We start from the raw sequence: 19,750 nt of genomic DNA on the forward strand, positions 1-19,750 counted from the left end.
AGAAGCTGGGGTGTATATCTTAAGAAATCACAGTGATTTTTATATTTTTCTAATCTGATCTGTTTACCACAGATAATTAAGTTTCAATCAGTTTCTCCTGCACTGCCTGGATAGGTTACTTGGCTCAAATGTTGTGCACCCCCCCCCCCAAAAAAAATACTGGTTTTCCCTGTCTAATCACCCTCACAGTTTAAAAATCTGTGATCCATTAGTGATTTATTTATGTTTACAAAAAACTACCTTAAGACTGCAGCTACTGAGTCTGGCTATGCCTTTTTCCAGGTAGATAAATGCCTTCTAACTAACCATTATTTTCTCTTAGTCAAAGCATGTGTACATACATATTTTAAATACAGAGATAAATGTGTATGAATATAATCAAGTCACCTCCCAGTCCTGTTTTCAATAAAACCAAGCTCCTGACATTCCTCAGGTCTCCCTGAAAGGCTTTCTCTGAAGCCATGAGTGGTTGTGTTACTCTCCTGATCCTCTACATTACTTCTCATTTCTGCTCACTATTTCCTGTTTACAAGTCCCAGAATCATTCTTTTTTCTGCCCCAAGGTTACCCCTGAACTCTACCTTGATGTGGCACTTATTTGGTTGGTTGGCTGACCTGCCAGAATAACTACTTTTCAATTTTCAGTCACTTTTTGGTTTTTCTTTTTATCCCCTTCCCCACCTCTCTTTTCTTTGTTCTCCTTGTTTGTCCATTTTGGCTTTCTGGTTCCTGGAAACACCTTGCTTTAAGGTGTGCATGAAGAAATGTGCCTTGCCACAGGGGCCTGATGATCCAAGCAACTCTCCCCTTCTTCCTTATGCTATTTTATAGAAGAAACCCAGCTCTATTGTGGTATGGGGTTGGGTTTCCTTCAGGAACATTCCTAGGTTTGTGTTGGGAGTCACACGAAGTAAATGTAAGAATTAATGTATCAGAAAATATTCCTTATTCTGTGTTCAGTATTAGTGGGATGGATTGCTCTCTCCTTTGCTTTGGTGGAATCAGGATTTGCAGAGCCTGGGTCCCTGGGGTAAGGCAGCATTTCCAGCTCTGCTCTTGATTTTCTCTGTGACTTGGGACACCTCGTCCCACTCTAAGCTGGTAATATTTCCCTACTCCATACTGGAGAGAGAAGATAATGGTGTTACAGCTGTAGAAAATAACATCCAGTCTTTTGCTGGGTTCAGAAGCAATGGTTTCTAGGCAGGGTAAATTGCAGAAAAGTAGAATTTGGGGTGCTAGCCAGGTTAGTGCAGTTTGCTGGTCCAAGAGGTCAGTGATGTAAAGGTGGGACCTTTAGCTGCTTCCACACATGGATCAAGGGTTGGATTGATGATCTCTGAGGTCCCTTCCAACCCAGCCAATTCTATGATTCTATGCTTTTGCTGCATGAATCAAGGTTCAGGTTGGTTTTTTACTTAGACTGAACAGTAGCAGGCAAGGTTAAATCATCCCTACCCTACTAACAGTCCACTTGATCCATCAGAACAATATTAGCCAACACCAGGAGAGTTTACTTGGGCAAAAAATTCCCCAAAGTGAGAATCTATGGGTCTACTGAAGCAAACCCTCAACCATCCCAAACCAGCATTTTTAGGTGGCTTGTTCTCAATTTTGTCTCAGTTGTTCTTAATTGTGTTCCTCTGCCTGTTATTCTTTTTATTTTGTCACATAAAGCAAAATGTTGCTGAACTTTGTCTTTAGAAAACCCTGAAACTACAGTTAAGAAGTTTGTTGCCTCCCAGATCTTTTTCATGATGTAAAAACAGGCTCTGGAAGTTGTATTTTACCCTAAAAGTTTTCACATTCTCTGAAGATGATCTTCTCTAAAAAATATTTTAACCTGCTTTACATTGGTGTAGGTGATTCAACTATATCAGTTTGAAATCCAATTTTAGTTAATCTTATGTCTGTTCATAATGTAGGAAAGACCTAACTTTTATCTTGTTCTTAATATATTTTTTTTCATTAGATAATTTAAGTGTTGCTAATCCTAGATGGATTGTGGGGTCAGCTGAAGAATTGCAAAACAATGTTGGAGAGTAATGAAATAAAATGTGATTTCTTGAGAAAAGAGGTGAATTTTATTTTATGAATAATATGGTTTTGCCCTGATTCTGGTTTGGTTTTTACTAGTTTTACATTTTTTTATTTCAATATGTGGAATTGTTCCCCAGATTTAAGTGGCTTTTAGCCACAATTCCTGACAATTAAGGCCACGATTTCAGCAGCTCTGCCCCATCCTCAGATGGAAGTTTTCCCTGAAAAAGTTACTGAGAAAACAAGATCTCTCCAGCAAAAACAAGAGACTATTATTTCTGTTTATGACTGTGGTAAAATGAAGTAAGACATGTCAAACTCTATTTTTGAAGTGTTTGCTTGATTTTTGTTTATTTAATTCAGGAACTCCGTGGCATTTGGGTGTTTTATGGCTCATAAGTAGACAGAGGCTACAGATGTTCCCTCCTCATTAGTGGATGGCTTTGACAAAGCTGGGGGCAGGGAAGAAACCTGTTGGGTTGGGTGACATTTCCATTCCCTCCCTGTGTTCCCTCCTTTCCTTCCTCTTCTCTTGCCTCAGCAAGCAGAGGGTGACTTCTTTCCCATTCCCCCTGGACTTGAGAACTTGCTGGTGGGTAAAAGTTTGCTTTACAGGCAACATATGAAGCTGTTTCTGGAGCAGTCTGGGTTTTTTAAGAGCTGGGAAGGGAAGAAGACAAGGGTTCCTTGAACTGAGAAATAGGAGATTCAAATTTTATTTTTTATTTTATTTTTTTTCAGATTATTTTAAATTATTTTATCACTGATAAAGACCAAATTATGTCTATTTCTACGTGAAAGCCAGACCAACACTTTTGCAGAGTTTCCAAAGACTTGTGGCATCTCAGTGTCACTGCCATGAGGTGACAAAGATGGAGACTCAGGCTTGTGGCTACAACTTACACTGCCCATAATGATTGAAGCTTTTTTTCTTCCTAAGGAAAGTCTTCAGGATGGCAGCAACTAGAAAAAATGTTGGGAAATGTGCCCATGTTGATCAAACCTATTCCTCCCCAGATGGAAAAATTATGTTTGGTATGGAATTGCTTCCATATGAGGAGCCAATGAGTAAGACAGGGATCATTCAGCTTGGAAAAGAGATGAGTAAGGGCACATATTGGAAAGTTCTAGACAATTCCCATAAAAATCTAATGGTACTGAAGGAGGTTCAGCAAATTTGGAGGGTTTGGCAATGCTTGCACATCAGTGACACTGCCTGAGATTTGGCTTGGTTCATTCTGCTGATGAGTGCCTGGCCCTCTGCCTGAGATTTGGCTTATTTGTCCTTTTGCTTTGTTTTTACCATTTTTTCACTGTTTTCTTTCTCTTGCTCTGTTTTAATTAATGGTTCTTAACAGTTATTTTTAATCCCATCCCCCTAGACAGACCGATAAAAGCCATCAGTGTTTTTGCACCCCTGGGGAGGTTTTATCTGAGTGAGGAAAGAGGAAATCCCCTGAAGTAATTTTACAAAGTTCCCAGATTGCTGTTCCAAACCTGTCTCTTGCCCAGAAAACTCAGGGTCACTTAAACTGGAACGTGCCCAATGACATTGTTTAAAACCACACCAGATGTGCTGGTGCTGTTTTCTAGTTCTTTACCCTTTCAGTCATCTGTGCTTTTTAAACCACAAACCACACCGACCCACACGGAGCCACCGGAGTTGTAGGACTGGGAATTTTCTCCATTGGATTTTTAAGCAAGGGTGTCTGAGAGCCACATCTGTGAAGCTTCATCTTTGGAAAAAAACAGATGCCTTCTAAGAGGCAGGTCTGGTGATGCAGGAGGAGGATGTGCCCCTTGGTGCCTCTTCAAGCAGCAGACATTGTCACCACGTCCCCTTCCCTCCAGTCTGGATCCAGTGGCCACCAGTCCTTTGAGCAGTGTGAAAGGGAGGGAGTGGGGGTTGCCAGGAACCAAGGGCAGCCTCAAGATGTTCCTGTATAATAATTCAGGTGTCAAGATGGAAGATTGTCAGCAGGAGCTCTGCTAAATGGTGGGGTGACCTGGGGGAGATGGGGTGGTGGGTGCAGGAGAAATCGAGGATCAGGTCATGGGGAGTCCTCATGCCTGGGGGTGTTGTAGGGAGTGATGTAGACCCAGTCATGGGGAGTAGTGGTGATAAACACTGAGTGAGAAACCTCTACATCTGTTCCTCATCCATTTTCTTTAAAGAACAGTTTTCAGCCAGAAGTACTCATGGGTTTAAAAGGCATTTTGCATATTTGAAACATCAGTTTAGAATTCGAGCATTTCGGTTGAAATGAGGTTTTTCCCTATGTCTTTCTCCCCCCCCCCTTTTTTTTTTCTTTCTTTTTTTTTTTTTTTTTTTTTTTTTCCTTTTTTAATGGCTTAGAAAGTTCCTAATGACACTTTACCTCTCTGGAGTCAAATGTTTATCTTGCAAATGGCACCAACATTTTTTTAATACTTTCTCTGACATTATGCGTAATGAGTAGGATTTGTTACTATATCAAAGAAGTCACTGATTCTGTCTCTAGATTAAAAGCTGTAATTAATCTGCATAATAATGGCTATGATTTTTCTGTGTACAGTCACATGCTTCCTAATTTTCTGCTTATTTTCAGTATTCTATGTTCACGAATTCTGCAAAACACAACTCATAACTCTATTAGCAGGACATAATTCCATATAAGTTATTTAATTATGCACAGAGCAGCTCCAATTACTCCCCGTGTCATTGATGCATTTCCCAACTTTTATCTCTTGAGTACTCCATGCATCTTTTCCCACCTGTAGGTTGCCATCCCCTCCTCATCCCCTCCTGGCTGCCAGCCCTTCCCTGTGGGGTGTGTTGTGGGAGCAGTCACAGTGAAGGGCACTGCCTTCCTAAACCATTTGAGTATGATGTTTTTACACCATATTCTTTGAAAGCACCCCAAATGCAGGCTTGCCTGGGGAAGGGATCTGTAGGTTGAAGGGAGGAAGTCCTAAAGTAGGGATCCAAGGACAAACCCAGCAGGAGTGTTCCCATGCAGGTGTTGGGCAACCAGAGCATCTTCCCTGCTAGCAGAGGGAAGGGCACCTCAGCAGGAAAAGCTCTGCTGAACCTGCCTGTGTTTCCCAGGAAAATGTGAGCAGCTCCAACCATTCCACTTATCCATCCTCTTTGGAGGAATATTCATGTTGCTTTCCTGTCAGGGATGAGGCTGTGGTTTAGGTGCTCTGCCCTTATCTTGCAAGAACTTTTAATGAGTTGTTCAACCTGCTTGCTCTAGTTTCTCCATTTGTAAATGAAAATATATTTATATCTGTTCCAAGAGTGCCAGGCACATTAACTGCCTTGTGTTTGGGTTGTACTCTACTTAAGTAGAGTAGTTTGTGTTGTACTGACTATGGAAGGTGCTTGACAGATTTTATTTTGAGACAGATTTTATTTTGCCACTGAAGGTGGCAGTGGGTGTTTTGCCACAACTCTGAAAACTTTGTGCTTTACTTTATTATCCCTGTAGCATATTTTGCTGTGGGTTGGAGCTGATCCTAACTGTGAGGCCTGCATAGAAGGAGTCTTTGTGACCACCTTGTACATGAAAAAAATCATCATGCATTTAAGTGAAATTTCAGAACAAAGTACTGGTTTTAAAACTAAAAGTGGATAGATTTAGATTGAATAGTAGGAAGAAATTTTTTACAATAGAGGTGGTTAAACACTGGAATAGCCCCATCCCTGGAAACATTCAAGGTCAGGTTGGATATGGATCTGAGCAACCTGATCTAGTTGAAGGTGTCCCTGCTTTATTACAGGGGGATTGGACCCCAAAACCTTTAAAGGCCCCTTCCAACCTGACCCATTCTACAATTCCATTAACTTATAACAAGAGGCACATGCCATTAACAGTATTTATTGTTCAGAAACTGAGGGAAATTTCTAGAAGGTCTTCAGAACAAATGCTTAGCAGTTAAAATGAAATACTATCCCAGTTAAGAGAGTCTCAAAAATTTGTGTCTTGGGTTGGGTCGGGGTCTGGGAAAACTTCTTGGAGAATCAGCCATTTTCTATAATTAAGTGTGAATAAGTAACACCCCAGTGGTTCATTAGCATTGGTTAATTCAGGCAGCTGATGAGCTGGCACTGTGGGAACCAAGCCCAGGATAAATGAAGCTATCATGCTGAATGGGATTTTGTGAGTTTGTAGCTTTTTGCTTCTTTTTACTTTGCTGTGGTTTCTGCATAAAATCAGAGCAAGTCAATACATTGTGAGCTCTTACAGCCTTGGCAAAATCAGCATTGATTACAAAAACATGAAACTTTGTCCCTAAACAGTAATAAACAGTGGCTAAGGCTGCTTTTCACAGGGAAAGATCACAGCCAGAAGCATCTTGCCTCTCCTGGTTTTAGCATCAAAAGAAATGAACCGAGAAAGAGCTCTTCTGGAGGTTATTGTTGTTCACTTGGAGACAAACAGAAAACTCTTATATCCTTAACTTAAATACTGCAGCCAGCCATTAGCATCAGTCATTTTTTTTTTTTTTTTACAGGTCACTTCATTATCCCAATAGGTATTTGTGATCCTGCAGTGAGAAGTGTGTTGGGACAATAAGGCTGTCTGAAGAAGAAAAAAAAAAAAAAAAAAGTTTGCATAACAGTTTCCTTCTGTTAGAAATGGGAAAAGTGCTGTAGGGAAAAGGTGTCACTGCTTTCTCCCTGGTTGCTGCATTTGCCTTTTAAGGGAACCTGATTTCCAGTGAAATGTTTTGGAAGATGGGCAAAGGACCAAGGCGAGTGCTGACAGTGCCAAGGAGAGGCGGGAAGCGAGGGAGAGGATAAGCTGAAGGAAATCTCTCTCTGCTTTTAAACAGAGAAGGAAAACAAATTGGAAATGTGGGTGGGAGGAGATGAAAGCACCTATGTCATTGCAAAGCAAGGGAGTGAAAATGAAAGAACATTATATGGTGAAAACTTGTGTTCTGATAACTTCAGTAGCTTGATAGCTACCAAAAAATGGGGCTACATGCTGCTGGGCTACCTTTGCTTCTGGCATTTCCCTGTATTTTTTTTTAACTCTCAGGCTGAGCATGCTGAAGGGGGGTTGGCTCTGCCTGCCTGCTGTGGCTCAGTTTTAGCAGTGGGGACAGAGCATGGTCTCAGTCCTGCTTTCCTTTCAGTGCTGGCAGCAGGGTGTGGGGGCAGAGCAGGGATGCTGGGGGGGGGGGGGGCAGGAGGGAAGGCAGTGCCTGAACAGGGGGTAGGGAGAGACTTCTGCATCTTGCTCCACAGCCTTCCCTCACAGCCAATCCTTTGCCCTTGGTGACAGAATCATGGAATGATAGGATGGGTTGGGTTGGAAGTGATTTTACAGATGGTCAAGCTCCAACCCCACTGCATGGTCAGGGACCCACCAGCCCGGGATGCTCCAAGCCCCATCCAACCTGACCTGAGACACTGCCAGGGAAGAGGCAGCCACAGCCTCCCTGGGCAACCTGTGCCAGGGTCTCACCACCCTCACAGTGCAAAATTTATTCCTAATCTCTAATCTAAATCTCCCCTCTTCCAGTTTGAAACCATTTCCCTTTATGCTCTTGTTAGCCCCTTCAGGCACTGAAAAGCCACTATAGGGCCTCTGCAGAACCCTCTCCTCTTCTCCAGGCTGAACAACCCCACAGATGTGATGTGCTCCAGCCCTCTGATCTTCATGGACTGACTCCAACAGCTTCTTTGTGTTGGGAGCCCCAGAACTGGACACAGTGTTCCAGGTGGGGTCTCATGAGCTCACACCCTAAAATCCATTCCCACAGAGGCAGCAGGAGCTGCAGCAGGGTTTGTCCTTGTGCTGAGCTCCCAGGAGGAGCCATCACTGCCTTGGCTCTTGCTGTGCTGCCAGGACCCACAGACCATGGGCTGAGCAGCTTTGGAATTGTTTAGGTCTGTATTTGTTCTTTTTTTTTTTTTTTTTTTTTTCTTTTCCAGTAGCTGCCAGTGACTGAAGTTGATTCAAAAAAAATGAAATTATTTCTTCAAGAAGTAAAGAGTTGCTTAGGTTCGTGTGCTCTCCTGCAACATTTCCAATCCTCAGCTCTGTGCAGGACTGAAGGTTGCTTTATCAGGGAATTTTCTGAACCCTGCACCAGTGTTTGGTGTTTCTATAGAAGGAAATAATTGATTTTGGTTTACAGTATAATAGAAATTTTTATTTACATATTGACAGGATATCTTGAAGAAGACTATATTCCTCCCTAATTGGAATGATAATCAAATAATTCAATTAATTATTTCTCTAACTGACTTCTGGCACTTGCCAAGCATGAAGAATTAAATTGTCTCTTCTAAGACGTGACAGAAATGTGCCACTTTTAGAGCCTCCATCAAAAATGGACAAACCATTAAAGCAGCAGCCTGGCACTGCAGGGCCTGGCTGCTAATTAGAAGAACAGAGAACTTTTGTCAGTATCACCCCTGAAGCTGCCAGAGCACAACCAAGGAATATTTGGGCTGTGGACAGGTGGGAAATGTACATACATCTCCTAGGATGTAAAATCTGTTCATTTGTTATACAAAAGCCACTGTTACAGAGCTGAAGAATTTCTTTTCTCTGACACCATCAATAGATTGTTAAAGTTGAAAAAGTTTGCATAAAAGAATCCCAGCTCAAGAATATTTCTATAGCCAAAGTACTGTGGGAAGGAGGAAGGTTTGGAGAGGAGCTTCCAGGTCTTTTTCCAGAGTGTCTGAATGTTGCAAACACTCTCTGCCTTCATCATTGCTCTGGTGTTCAGCACCAGGTGTAGCTGCAGACTCACTCTCCATCTCCTCTAACTCAGTCCTTCCTGCTGTGAGAGGTTCCTTAGGAGATGGACACCTCTTGTGGACTGGGGTGAGGAGGAGCCCAGGCTCCCACACAGAGGAAAGTGCAAGTAGCAAGAGAATCATAGAACCCTTTTGACTGGAAAAGCCCTGTAATATCATCACATCCAACCATTCACCCAGCACTGCCAAGTCCACCACTAAACTGTGTCCCTCAGCACCACATCTACAAATCCTTTAAATACCCCCAGGGATGGTGACTCCACCACTTCCACAGGCAGCTTGCTCCAGTGCCTCACAACCCTTTTGGTGAAGACATTTTCCTAATATCCAACCTAAATCTTCCCTGGCACAACCTGAGGCCATTTCCACTTCTTCTATCACTTGGTAAGGAAGAAGAGACCAACCCCAACCTCCCTTACAGTCATAGAGAGCCTCAGCCTCCCCTTCTGCAGGCTGAAAAACCCCAGTTCCCTCAGCTGCTCCTCAAAACCTATTAATTCCAAAGCCCCTTAACAGAGTCTTCCTGCAGGGAACAGTCCTTTTATCCTGTTTGATTAGCCACAGGGCTACATGTTTGGCCCAGGGACAGGGAAGAAGCTGAGCCTGTCCACAGCTCTGGAGCTGCAATGCCCAAGCATGGCCAGGAGCCTGGGGACTGTGCTGGTGGCACATCCCTGCCTGATGGTGTGGGATGCAGAGCCCAGAAGCAGGATAGCAGCCTGAAGACAGGCAGCACATTTTCTCTGCCCAGAAATATTTGATTTGGCAAATAGGCTTCAGCAAGTTACAGTGATTTAAATCATCCCAAATGCCTGGAAACTCTACCTGACTTGTTTGGTTGTTGGCTCATAAAGAGAGAGCACTGGTATGTTAAATGTTTCCTAAGCAAAAAAAAAAAAAAAAAAAAAAGAAAACCAAATCCATTCACTGCAGCCTTGCACACCTTTGATTTATGACGCTCTGCTTCATCCTGACAGCTACTTAAAAATTCATGTCAAACTCTGGATTAATCTTGGCCTGAAAAAGAAAAGAAATTGTTAGGTAACAAGAGTGCCACAAAATGCAGTTCCCATCGTGGGGGTGCTTAATGAAAAGAATCTTTAGTATTTAAGTCACCAGAGAAGCATCAGGACACGTTACTAGATACTTTCTCTTTTTTTAAGTCTCTTGAACAAATGTGTTCCTGGGCTTAGAAATGCATCTCTAATGTTGATGCCTCATTATGTTATTTCTCCTCTGTAATGTTTTGTTTTTATCTGTGTTGAGGCTTCCCATGTGTCATTAGATAATGAAACAGAGGTAAGACAAACATTTTGTTGTATAAGGGAGAAAAGGGACATAAATTACTTTCTTTTTTTTTTTTTAATATTTTCTTTTCTTTCTAATATTGAGCATATTTGAGATAAAAAACCTAACCTCAGTAACTTGATTCATCAAATGACATTCTCTCTAAGTGCTTTGGAGAAATTATCATAAACTCTATAAAATGTTGTCTTAAAATCCCTGATTATTATTTGTTGTGGATTTAGTTATTTTTTCCCAGTAATACTTCATTAAAAATGTTGTTTTCCAAGAAAATAACCAGCTAGCTTGCAATTTGAATATATTAAAGATTTGAAGAAATAAAAGCAGCTGCTTTCCTCTTTAAAAAAGTCTGTATCTTTGCATTTCAAAATGCAGTTCTACTTAGTAGTTACCCCTAGCACTTTTTTTAATATCTTGTATTTTTTTTGTGTATTGACCTAGACCTAAGGTGGGGGTGGAGCTTCCAGGCAGAGAGGTGAGGAGAGAGCAGAGAAGGAAGGGCTGTGGCTCTGCTCCTGTTAAAAATCAGTTCTGTTTACACTGTGAATTGAATCCATAAAGCTGCTCTGTAGCTTAATCAGAAAGAAGGGGTGATTACTGGAAATTGTGAAGGAGATCACAATTTTTTTTCCCTCTTTTTCATTAGTTTACAATTGAAGAAAGGACATTACAGTGGGATACCCGTTTTAGCATTACAAAGACATTAATTTCATACTTGAACAACTGAATGTGATTTTTTATTTGCAACATGTCATATCTGGCCTGTGTTCATTATTTGCATTTCTTCTGAAACATATTAAGCTATATTCAGTTGAATTAAACATTCAATATAATGAAACACTTAAAATATGATTTATATTTTCTATTGAAAATGCTTTGATCTGTATCTGCCATTTTTAGAAGCTTCCAGGTAACATCACTGACAGTGTCCCAGATTATCCTGAAGATGATGTTAGAGGTCAGGATGGTTGGCTTTTCAAATGAGTTGATGAAATTCATTCCAGTATTTCTGGCTCTGAGATTTTTTCACTGTGGATTCTTTTTTGACTATGTGTGAGGCAGTCTCTTGATTTTCTTGTAGAGTGATTTTTAAAATCACTTTTCATTAAAGAAAATTGTACTTTTCTTTAAACAAGGGAAGGTATGTGGACAGCTAAGCACTGCCCCAGACAATTTGTCTTATTGACTGCAGGAAAATTGCTGGCATAGCACCAGTGCCCTTCTCAGGCACTTTGAGATTTGGCAAATTCTCCCTGAGTGCTTAGGGTAATGTTTGCATTTGCCTTTTGTAGTAAAAAGGCATCAGAAGAGTTGCAAAGGTAGATTTGTCTTGGCTGCTGAAGGTGAGCTTTTACTAGAGAAATAAAGGGAAATAGTTGAAAGTGATTAATGCTTTGTGAAAGACTCTCAGCAGAAAGGATGAGTTTCCTATCATGGATATGGAAAACTCTTGTCTCAGCCAAACTCTGGATTTCCCCCCCTATATTGCCTGGCTTGGGCATAATCAGGAAAGTGTCATGATTGGAAGCCTCACAGGAGGAGGAGTGGTGCAGTTTGCTCTTCTCCTTCAGGACTTGAGACAGGAGGGTTCAATTCCCAGCTTTGCAGCAGTTTCCATGTGAGGGTAGCAACAGGCTGCACAGCTATTTCAGTGCCATCAGTAGATCCAGGCAGCCAGCAGAATTTCATCAAGTTTCCACCATAGTTTAGCATTTTCCATCATGTGCCACACATCCATCTGGTTTGGTATATCCAGAATCCTGTATCCAGTATATCCTAGAAAGTCCTGGTCTTCAGCATCTAAACAGCTTTGAAAAAGTGGTTTATACCTCTCTCCTCTTTCAGGGGAGACCAGGGCACAGTGCCTAGAACTCAGGAGCTCAGGTTGGATATCAGCTTGGAGGGGGAGGCTTTTGGAAAGGCAAATCACCCTCTCATGTCTCCATTCCCAACTGAGCAATCACCACCTCCAGGAATGTCTGGAGAAAGGCAGAATTTTCTTCTTCTGCCCCAGCCAGAATACAGGTAGCTGGGGGATTGCAGACATGCTGGCTGATTTCCTGGGATTTTAGCTGAAATTCTGAAACCCTAAGCCAGTGTCATGTCTCTTGACTTCAGACACCCCCAGTTTGTACCCTTCTTTCTAAATGCCAGGGAATGTTTCATAGCTGTTGTTTCTAGCACGTTTCAACATCGAAACACAGCGTTTTATCCTTAGCTGCTTATATAGGATTTGACTTTATGAGGTGTAAAAACTGTCTATGTCCTTGTTTTATGAAGTGGAAGAACAGAATATTGCTAATATTATACCATAAAGCAGTGATAGTTTATTTATAAAGCCAGAGAAGGAATTTTAACAAGTTGCCCCAATCCCAGAAAATTTCAGAGTGTTGGTCCTGTACAAATGGGGACATAAAATTGTGGAAGGAAAATAGTGTCAGCAGCATGTGGTATGAGAAAAATGAAACAACACTGCACAGAAAGGAAAGCTGGTGCAGAGTTGAGGCTTGGTGGCTGGTGGAAGGCACATTTTACATGTTTGTGGCTTCAGAAGGGTCCCCAGGACTGTAGGACTTCTTTTCCCATCCCATTAGTGAACAGCATTTTGCCCCCTCAACTGTGCTGAATTCCATCCTTGTGGGACCATGCTGAAAACTGTGTTGGGGGCTGACATGGCCTGCAGTAGCATTTTTTATGGGATGAAATGATGCTTTTGACTTTAAACTTGCATCAGCTGACAGGTCCAGCCCCTGGACATTTAGGAGCTCCTAAAAGTCTTCATAGGCTCGGGCTGTGGGAAGCCTCTGGGGACATGGGGCAGCGGGTGAGCTGGGAACGTGTCTAAGATTCCCTTGTCCCTGCAGGCTTCTCCTCCTGCCAGCCCCAGACAAGGACAGTGGTGCCTTGGTGCTTTCAGGCTATGAAACCATGTGGAGATCTGTGATTGAAAGTATTTCTGATCTGAGTGCTGAATTTGGAGGGGCTTCTTGACAGGCTTGTGACCCTGCAAGGGGCTGTGATGAATATATGTGAAGTGTTGGGTGGAAGGATGCAGCATCTCTCCCTTTCTTCAGTGCTTACTGAAGTATAATCTAAACAAGCCTCAGCAGAGCAGGAAATCTGTGTTTGTCAACCCATGAAACAAATTTTATATATCTCACTGAGATTAATTTATAGCAACACTGTGGTTTTTCACCAGGTCTACCTGACTTACATCTTGGTGAAAACCTGCAGGAGAAAGGGGAGCTTTTTTGTTACTGTTTTGCTTTTTTTGGTTTTTGGGTGGAGGGAGGGAGGTGGCTTGCTACACCCTTTTTGTCATTTTATTACACATCTATCACTTCTTTTTACCTCAGCTTTATTTTCTCTCTCTCCTGTCTTATAGGCCTAGAAGATGTTGTAGCAATAATGATTCCTGAACCCAAAGGAAAAGAGATAGTGAGCCTCCTGGAGAGGAACATTACTGTGATGATGTACATAACCATTGGGACACGGAACTTGCAGAAATACGTCAGCAGGACCTCTGTGGTGTTTGTGTCCATCTCCTTTATTGTGCTGATGATCATTTCTTTGGCTTGGTTGGTCTTCTATTACATCCAGAGATTCCGCTACGCAAATGCCAGAGACAGAAACCAGGTGAGCAGTGCTGGAATGGCTGTCAGGGTTTCAACATTTAGAAATATATTCAGCTTAAAAATATATTTTAAGGGAATTGTGAATGTGTGGTTAAAAAAACTAAACCAAAGCAACAAGCAAGGAACCGTAAAGAATGTTGGTTTTTTTTTTTTTTCTCTGTGCAAAACGCACAAAAGTAGACAGAAAGTTGATAATGTTTCTTAGCTAAAAGAGTGCCTGGGTACATAGAGCCAGGTGACAGAAATGGATGGAGCTTATAGCCCTTGAGCCCAAAATAATGGCTGAAAGACAGTGAGGTATGTGAATGTTTGTATGTGAAATAAGGGTTCACAATAAGTGAAGGAAGGGGGAAAAAAAAACACAAAAACCCCGAAGAATTTTAGTTTGAGTACTTCTTTAGAAGGGTCTTGAAAGGCAAACACGTCTCTGCTCATTTGGCAGTGATGACTGAAGATGTAAGTGCTGTAGTGATAGCCACCAGTTAGTTAGTTGAGTGGACAGTGAGGTGGATACTCAGAGGGTGGTGATCTCTGGAGAAGGGTCAAGCTTGGAGGTCTGTAACCAGTGGTGTCCCCCAGGGGTCAAAACTCAGTCTGGTCTTTGTTCAACGTGTTCATCAGTGACCTGGACAAGAAAGGAGAGTGTATCCTCAGCAAGTTCTCTGATGATCCAAAGCTGGGAGGAGTGGCTGACACTCCAGAGGGCTGTTGTGCCATCCAGCATGACCTGGACAGGCTGGAGAGCTGGGCAGAGAAGAGCCTGATGAGATTTAAGAGCAAGTGCAGGGTCCTGCACCTGGGGAAGAAGAACCCGAAGCACCAATACAGGTTATGGGTGGACCTGCTGGAAAGCAGTTCTAAGGAGGAGGATTTGGGGGCCCTGGTAGATAATTATCCATGAGCCAGCAGTGTGCCCTGGGTGGCAGGAAGGGCAATGGAACCCTGGGTTGCATAAAGAAGAATGTGGCCAGGAGGTCAGGGGGAGGTCATTTTCCCCCTCTGCTCTGCCCTGGTGAGGCCACAGCTGGAATACATCCAGGTCTGGACTCCCCAGTTCAAGAGAGACAGGAAACTACTGGAGAGAGTCCAGTGGAGGGCAACAGAGATGACTTGGGGGACTGGAGCATCTCTCTGATGAGGAAAGGCTGAGGGAGCTGGGACTCCAGGCTAAAGAAAAGAGGAGGCTGAGGGGAGACCTTCCAACCCAGCCAATTCTATGATTCTATGATTCTAATGTCTACAAGTGTCTAAAGGGGGAGTTCAAGAAAGATGGAGTTGGACTCTTCTTGGTAGTTGGAGAGTTGGACCAGGTGATCTCTAGGAGTCCCATCCAACCCTAATAATTCTGTGATTATTAAACCATTGCTTTTGGGTTTGGCATCTTGTCCAAACTCCCTGAAAAAGATACAGAACCTGTAGAACTGGAACTGGAGAGGACAACAGCAGTGGGAATGAGCCATAGGTGCTGAGGCTTTCTGGATTTATAAAGCACTGTGCATCTTTATGGTAGTTCAGCAATGAATAATAATAATAACAGTAATAATAAATTTAATCTTTACTGGTCTGGATGCAACTATCTCTGCATCAGCAGAACTGTGAAACTGAAGCTTCCACATTTCATTCTAATGGCACAGTAGAAAATGTTATCAATGTATGAAATCTGAGGAAATAACCATTTTACTGCAGGGAAAAATGCTCTGTAATTCAGAGATGCTTCTGGGCCTTTAATAACTTAGCACTGGGGCAAGGAGAGGGTTGTCTTGCTTGCTTGCTTTGCAGAAAAAGTAAAACTGAGAGTTAGAGATCATCTTGTAGAGAAAAGTAGTGCCATACATTCAGTTACATGTATTTAACAATTAGGGATCCCTCACACTGCCCCATTGAAATTTAGGCATCCTCTGAGAGTAGCTGCTCTGTATTTACAGGCAGAATATATTTTTATTTTAAGTATACAGTAGGAAATAGGATAGGAAGAATGACACTGTCCCAGCTGGAATTTGAACATCACAGGCAGCAGATTGGCTGTGACTGCTGTAATTTTTGGATGCTTTGGCTGCAAAAGCACGTGTGCTGAATTTATCTGTGTGAGTGCTGTGAGTGTGCTTTCAGTCAAGCAATTATAGGGGCTGATTAGCAGTGTGTATAGACATACACAAACACACAATCCAGCCAAATAAATATCTGGTTCAGGTAGTATGCTGTAGTTTGGAATGGATAGGTTTATACATTCAAGCAGGCTTCCTTTTCAGTATTTTTTCCAACGTTTGAACTAGACTGACAGTGGACACAAGGAGTTGTCTTGTGCAGAAGGTTTAATAACTTTATTATTATACTAGATCTCTTCATCAGAAGAAAAAAGAAGCAAGTCTCCTAAGCAATTATTTATTACTGAGATTTTGCCAAAGCTGTGGCAGTGATATGGGGCAAAGTTGAATTTCTTCATGTACTTTCTTCATGCAGTTTTGTCAGACATCTCCTCTTATCTCTTTATTACCTTTTTTTGTATGGAAAATGGTAGCGATATGCAAAGCTCAACCTTTTGTGCTACTGTGTTGCTGTAGTTTGGTTTTTTCTCTATTAGTCCTAGGTGTGGAATATAAGGATTTAGGTAGTTCAGAATATTTCACCTTGCTCTTTCCCTTTCCATGAGGGTTCCTGGTTTTGGGTTACATTTTCTTGTAGCACAAGGATGGCATCACAAAGTTCTATGTTAATATCTTGGCTATTCAAATATATAATAGAAAAACTGTGTTTTTTTGCTGAAGCAAGATTCTTTTGTCATTGCCCTGGAAAGCTTTTGTCATTGTAACTTGCATGTCACAGTTTGGAGGTGTTGTGCTTACGTGTTGGAAAGCCTCAGATGTGTTTAAGCACATTCATTGCAGGCCAGCTCAGCTGCAGCTCTGCCTTCTTTTCACTGAAAGTAGAAGGTGCCCTCCTGCCAAGCATCATCACCACTGTTGTCTTCTTGTCTTCTTTTATATGGTGACCCTTTCCAGGTCCAGTTCCCTTCTTGCGCAGAGAACCCTCCAGGTTGTTGATCAAGCAGTAAATTCATAATGAATTGACTTAATTATCCATCCAGCCAGTGAGAGAGGCAGGTAGAAGGACCAAAGGATCTCCTGGAATAATTTCCTGTGACTCACAGTGAGATGGTACCTGGACACACAGCATTTACATCCTCAGCCACCACTCTTTCTCATCATGTGTGCAAAATCCAGGTTCATGTGCCAGAGGAAATGCACAGCTTGCTCCATCTAGATGCCTTTTGATGAGTAAGGAGTCAGGATTTCAAGGATTCTTGCTGCATACCCTTGCTTATTCATCCCAACTTGGCTGGGAATTAAGGCAGTGGAGCACAAAACTGAATTCCATTATGGGCATGTGCACCTGCAGCCAGAGTGTCAGCTACAAATGCTCTTAGACTTCAGTTTTGGGTTTAATAGATTTAATTATTAGCCTGGAAAAGGCTAAACCTTGTTAATGTCTACAAATACCTAAAGGATGGGTGCAAGGAAGGTGGAGCCAGACTCAGTAGTTCCCAGTGACAGGAGGAGGGGCAATGGGCACGAGCTGGAACATCTTAAAGGAAGAAAAAAATTCTTTAATCTGAGGGTGACAAGGCACTGGACAGGCTGCCCAGGGAGGCTGTGGAGTCCCCTTCTCTGAAGATGTTCAAAACCCACCTGGATTCAGTCCTGTGTAATGTGCTCTGGGTGATCCTGCTTTAGTGGGAGACTTGGCCCAAATGATCTCCAGAGGTCCCTTCTGACTCTGATAATTCTGTAATTAATTCTGTAATTTTAGCACAGACTACACCATACATACAGACATAGGAGATAGGCAGTAATATTTACATGGGTGGAAATCCAAGGCTGCCTCCTTTTTTCTCAAGTCTTCTAAGAAGATGTCCAAGAAGTATGTGGGTACACTGATGATATGAACCCTGTTGATATGAAGAGGATAAATTTGTAGAAGGAAGGCATAGGCAATCTGCTTCTGCAGCACCTTGCTTGAAGTTGAGAGTTTCATTGTGAAAGACTGTGGGGATTTTTTGCTTCAAGAGGCATCAGGTTGCAGAGGTAGTCAAAGGCAGTTTGGAATTACATGAGGAAAAGCACCATAATCTCTATTCCTTTGCTTCCTCAGGACCAGACAATGATGCTTTCCATGCCACTGCCCTTTCTCCATTAGCAGTACAACCATCTCTGCAAAACCACTGCATCTGATAATGCTTAACTCCTTCCTTAACACTTGAGTGCTGAATGTTGTAACCTTCCTGATGAGATTTATGATTGTAAATCTCTAAGCCTCACTTTAAACCCTTGAGCTACTGTAACACCTCTTATCTTTAGGAAGAAATCATTGGCTAATGATAGCATGCTTTTTGTTCCAATGGAAGAATCCTTTGAAAGTATGACTTTACTCCAAGAGATTCCTGTTCTTTCAAAAAGTAAATTACTTTCATTTGCATGTAAGTCATGAACTTGTCTGTTTAAGAGAGGTGAGAGAAAGCAAACATGAAAACAAGCAGATCAAAGATCTACATGAGTCTTTAATCTTGTCCTTCTCCCTTGAAGAATAAAAGAGACCTGAGACATTTCGTTAGTTTAAGTAATATGATGATAAAAAGGAATCACAAGCAATTCCTGAAGCAAGACATAATGACTCTTGTCTTGCTGGGTGTTATCAGTCTGTCTTTGATTTACATTAAAGAAACAAATAGCTGACAAAAGATGTTTCCAAGTCTCATCCAACCCCTTTATTTAAGGGATATTGTGAGAAAAATGTATTAGAGCTACAAGATACTTGCTCACATGTAACAGTTATGCTGGAAAGCTCAGATGTAAATCATTTTCACCTCTTTATCCAGATCTGAATTTGCCCTCTGCTCTCAGTATTGCATCCCTTTTGTCAGTCTTCTGTGTCTTTCCAATCCAGTAAGCTTACCCTCTCGATTTAATTTAGTAATTTTAACTGATTCTGAAGAACAAAGGGGTAATTTATTAATTGTATGCTGATTAGGACTCAATTCCAAACCACATCCAGCTTCCTTCCAGCTTTGGCTTCGTGCTCTCACCCCCTCGAGCTGGAAACCCTTCCCTCTGACAGTGCTCTCTGAACAACTCCAGCACAGGCAGCGTTCCCAAAAAAGTTGAATGTCTTCTGAGTCACCAAAACTCTGGAGTCTCCCTCATCTAAATACACATGGCTGGAAAAGCAGATGGGGAGGGGAGGTGAAGGGAAGATTTTAAGTCATTTGTTGGCGGCAAATTGGGGTGAACTGGATCATGAGCTGTTAGGAAACTCACACGACATTGGAGTAGGTGTTGCTGCATGGAACTATGAGAAGGCATGAGAAAAGTAGAGAGATCCCAGAGGAGCATCACCAGTATGGTCTGGGGATAGGAGGAGAAAACATCTAAGGAGAGGCAGAGGAGCTCATCTTGCTAAGGGAGGGAAGCAGAGGAGGAGGAAGGGCTCTGCTTGCAGCCTTCAGCTGCATAAAGGGTGCTTAGAGAGCTCAGACTCATCTCAGAGGACAAGGGTAATGGTCACAAATTACAAAAGGGGAAATTCCATTTGTATGTTAAAAAAAAAAGTTTAAAAAAAAACGGTGAGAGTGGTTAAGCACTGGAACAAATTATTCACAGATGTTGTGAAATCTCTCCCTTACTGGAGATGTTCAAAACTTGACTGGACACAGCTCTGACTTTGAAGTTGACCCAGCCTTGAGGACGAGATGGGAGTACATGACCTCTCAAAGACCTTTCCAGCCTTTGAGTCTGTCTTCACATTGCCTCATGGCTGGGTTAATGCAAGTGAACAGCACTGATACAGGCAAAAGCATAGGGCACAGAGGTAGCTCTGCTGAGCTGTGATTGTATGAACTGCCCCATAAAGTTCTCAGCCTCTTACAAGAGGCAAAGAGGCAACATCTCCATCTGCAGCATTTGAGAACAGGACATTTTGTGTCAGGCTGTGATTATTACAAACTGCAGCC

General features: G+C 42.2%; 1 protein-coding gene across 1 annotated transcript in view; it reads left to right on the forward strand.

Moving 5' to 3' along the window:
* RNF150 (ring finger protein 150) overlaps nucleotides 1-19,750 on the forward strand; it is a 121,544-nt gene that overhangs the window by 57,397 nt on the left and 44,397 nt on the right. The window contains exon 2 of the mRNA XM_071753766.1: nucleotides 13,497-13,747. Coding sequence (XP_071609867.1) covers nucleotides 13,497-13,747 — 251 coding nt within the window. The remainder of the gene's footprint in view (nucleotides 1-13,496; nucleotides 13,748-19,750) is intronic.

The sequence above is a fragment of the Heliangelus exortis genome, chromosome 10, assembly GCF_036169615.1.
Source record: "Heliangelus exortis chromosome 10, bHelExo1.hap1, whole genome shotgun sequence".
Taxonomy (NCBI): Eukaryota; Metazoa; Chordata; class Aves; order Apodiformes; family Trochilidae; genus Heliangelus; species Heliangelus exortis.